At 45.3% G+C, this 2,966-nt stretch overlaps 1 protein-coding gene across 1 annotated transcript; it reads right to left on the reverse strand.

Annotated features, from left to right (window-relative positions):
* Positions 1–1,665: 1,665 nt before the first annotated feature.
* PHACADRAFT_100575 (uncharacterized protein) lies at positions 1,666–1,948 on the reverse strand (the record flags this gene model as incomplete). The annotated part of the gene is made up of 2 exons (XM_007398495.1): positions 1,666–1,746; positions 1,805–1,948. Coding segments are annotated over 2 exons (225 nt in total), but the record flags the coding sequence as incomplete, so codon positions are not given.
* Between the last annotated feature and the right edge of the window lie 1,018 nt (positions 1,949–2,966).

Here is a 2,966-nt window from a genome sequence, read left to right on the forward strand (position 1 = left end):
TGTTGTGCCGCCTCCATCCAGGATGGAGCACAGAGCACCGGGGGCCTGTTGTGCCGCCTCCATCCAGGATGGAGCACAGAGCAGCACCGGAGGCCTGTTGTGCCGCCTCCATCCAGGATGGAGCACAGAGCGCGATACTGAGGTGGGCGCTAACAAGAGAAAGCATACCTGTGTATAGGCGCCCGTCTCTGTGTATAGGCGCCCATCTCTGTGTATATAGGTGCCCATCCCTCGGCATTTCCTAACTTGCAATGCAGTCTATAGCTTTGAGGGTGCACTACTTCTGCTTGCTCTTCTGGACAGATTTGAAAATTGCATCTGAAGATGGCGGATCTTTTCTGTTGGTGAACCTGTTGACATAATGCCTGAATGGTAAGTTTACATAACCTACTACAGTTATTTCGGAAATGATTAAGAAGTCTCATGTGAAATTTCACATGGTTGTCAAATGGAACTTCTCTGTATGATAGTGTTCACAACCAGCACTTAATACAGCGGTCACCTTTTCTGCAATCAGCACCAAATACCACCATTTTTAATGCTCTCAATGGACTTCAACAATGATTCAGAGTTTGACCAGTTGGAAGCGAACAACTCAGAAGATATTGCCATAGAACAAGGCCTCCTTGCATACTTCTGAAAAGCACCAGATACTGCCAAGTGGACGCCACTCAAATAAAGCCTAGCACGAGTCTGGATCACTCATGGATACTTGTAGGTAGAGCCGTGTAGATAACCGCAGATATATACAGATCCAGATCATATGTTCTCACGGCTCCCACACAAAGCTCAAGTGCACGTAAAATCACCTGCGCCAAGGAGTTCCAGCATGTGATGATGGCCTGAATCATTTCCTTCAGTGTAATCTTCGCCTTCTCACAACTTGTGGTGAAGTCGTTGCATATGGTAGGCAAGTGAAATACCCATTTCGCAAGCTCAGTCAACTGTGGAAGATATCAATAGAAGCATGCACGAGTAGACAGGGTACATACTTTAGTGACTGCCTGATGACCAAGCCAATGCTTCTCAGGAGTTTGTGACCACTCCTGTCCAATCTCCTGGATGTTCTCCTCAATAGTAATGTCGTCTGCTGTCAAGTTCGAAGTCATCGCTGTTGGCCATGTCGGAGAGGTCTACATCATTGGGATCAATGTCAAGGTCACAGTCAGCATCCAGGTCATCGTTGCTGACAGTATCGTTATTGCCTTCCTTCTTGTGCTGCGCACTGAATGAGGCAATCATAGCCTGGTGGTGAGATAAGTAACACGTCCAAGAACATATCAAGAAGGGCGTACCTTGACAACCAAATTCTAAACATGCGCAAAGCACCGTATTCAAGTGCTAACACCATTAGCACTGCCAAGCAATTTGAGCTCAGCTGCCATGATATTGTTATTGGTGGTGTTGTCTGCTGTGATGCCCAGGATCTAGGCAGTGGCAATGAGTTAATAAAACAGAGTATAAATAATTATAGTGTACCTTCTTTTCGATACCAAACTCTTTAAGGCAACCCATAAGCTGCTCCACCAAATATATACCAGTATGTCCTTGTGTAAGCCTGCAGAGCGCGTGCAGTGGGTGAGTGTCAGAACAACAATGAAGAGTAAACAAGACTTACTTAATGAAATCAAGGATAAAAACCTCAATTTTCCCCTTTGCTACAAGTTAGACAGTCACTCCTAAGAAAGATATCACGTTGGGTGCCGTCCAACCGTCCACGCAAAGATGAAGCTGGCCAAGATGCATCTAACCAACGGCATGCTATTAGCACCGGCAGATGAATAGGTTGATTGCAGTAACATACCTGCAGATGATCAGCGAGATGCTTTTGTGCGATACCAAAGATCTCTTGAACATCTTGGGACACCGTCATCGGATGGAGAACCTCGGCCTTTGCATACAGCATGTGCACAATCTCAAGGAACTCGCTATCGGCAACAATAGCGAACAGTCAGTTGCGACAGGAGACTCACATGGCGAGGAGATAGCAAAGCCATGCCTTTGAATATATTGAGCTGTGGGCAAAGTCCGTAATGCGTTCGCCTTCAGGTGCAACCTTTGCATTGCATTCCTTAGCATGACAAAAGAGGTTACTTGTAGAGTTGTCCCACCAAACACGTGTGATGGTGGTTGATCTGGAGTTTGATGATGACACGGTAAAAGTAAATAGTGGGACGTGTTACTTATAGATTGTGCTTGCACGCAAATACACATTTAATGACCCCACCAGCATGCTTCTCAATTATTGGCTTTTTGAAGTGTTCGTATTCATCCGGAGACCATGTCTCCATTTGCTTTTCTACAGCGGAGGTCAGTTGTTACCACAGGCATTATCTATGCTTGTTACTCACCTAAAACTTCCTCGGGCATCTTTTTGTCTACCTTTCATTGCTTCTCAAAGGCAGCATGTTTAATATTGTTGGTAGCCTTGACAGTAGCAGCGGTGATGACTTCTACCTCAGGTGAAGAAGCCTTCAAAAATGTGTTGTTCTGTGCAGAGGTGACTGTGTCTTCATTATCGGAGATGGCTCGTCATACACGCTTTCTTCTTGCAGGCATAGTGAGGCTGAAATGGTGAAGGTGGGGTTGGGCTAAGAGGGCTGGAAATGTTTATTTGAGGCTTACCTGGCAGAGATTATGCAAAGCCTGTGTCCACAAATGGAGATAGGAAAACAATGAGTAATTTCCTCAAAATCATGCAATGTACACGACTGACCTGGAATGAGCTCTGACTCAGCCGTCGCCAGCCTGGTATTGAGGTTTCATTTTGCTTCCACTAAGGACCGTAAAGTACACTGATAGATAAGTTGAGGATGATGCTCGGCTATTTGGCTAAGCAAAGAGGAAACATCCTACAAGACATTAAGTTAGCTACTATTCCAGAGCATGTAAAGTTAAATGAACCAGTAAGGAATGGAGACTTTGAGCATGGAGCAGAATAAGTGAGAGGAGTGAACAATGAGGAC

Source organism: Phanerochaete carnosa (genome assembly GCF_000300595.1).
Source record: "Phanerochaete carnosa HHB-10118-sp unplaced genomic scaffold PHACAscaffold_8, whole genome shotgun sequence".
Taxonomy (NCBI): Eukaryota; Fungi; Basidiomycota; class Agaricomycetes; order Polyporales; family Phanerochaetaceae; genus Phanerochaete; species Phanerochaete carnosa.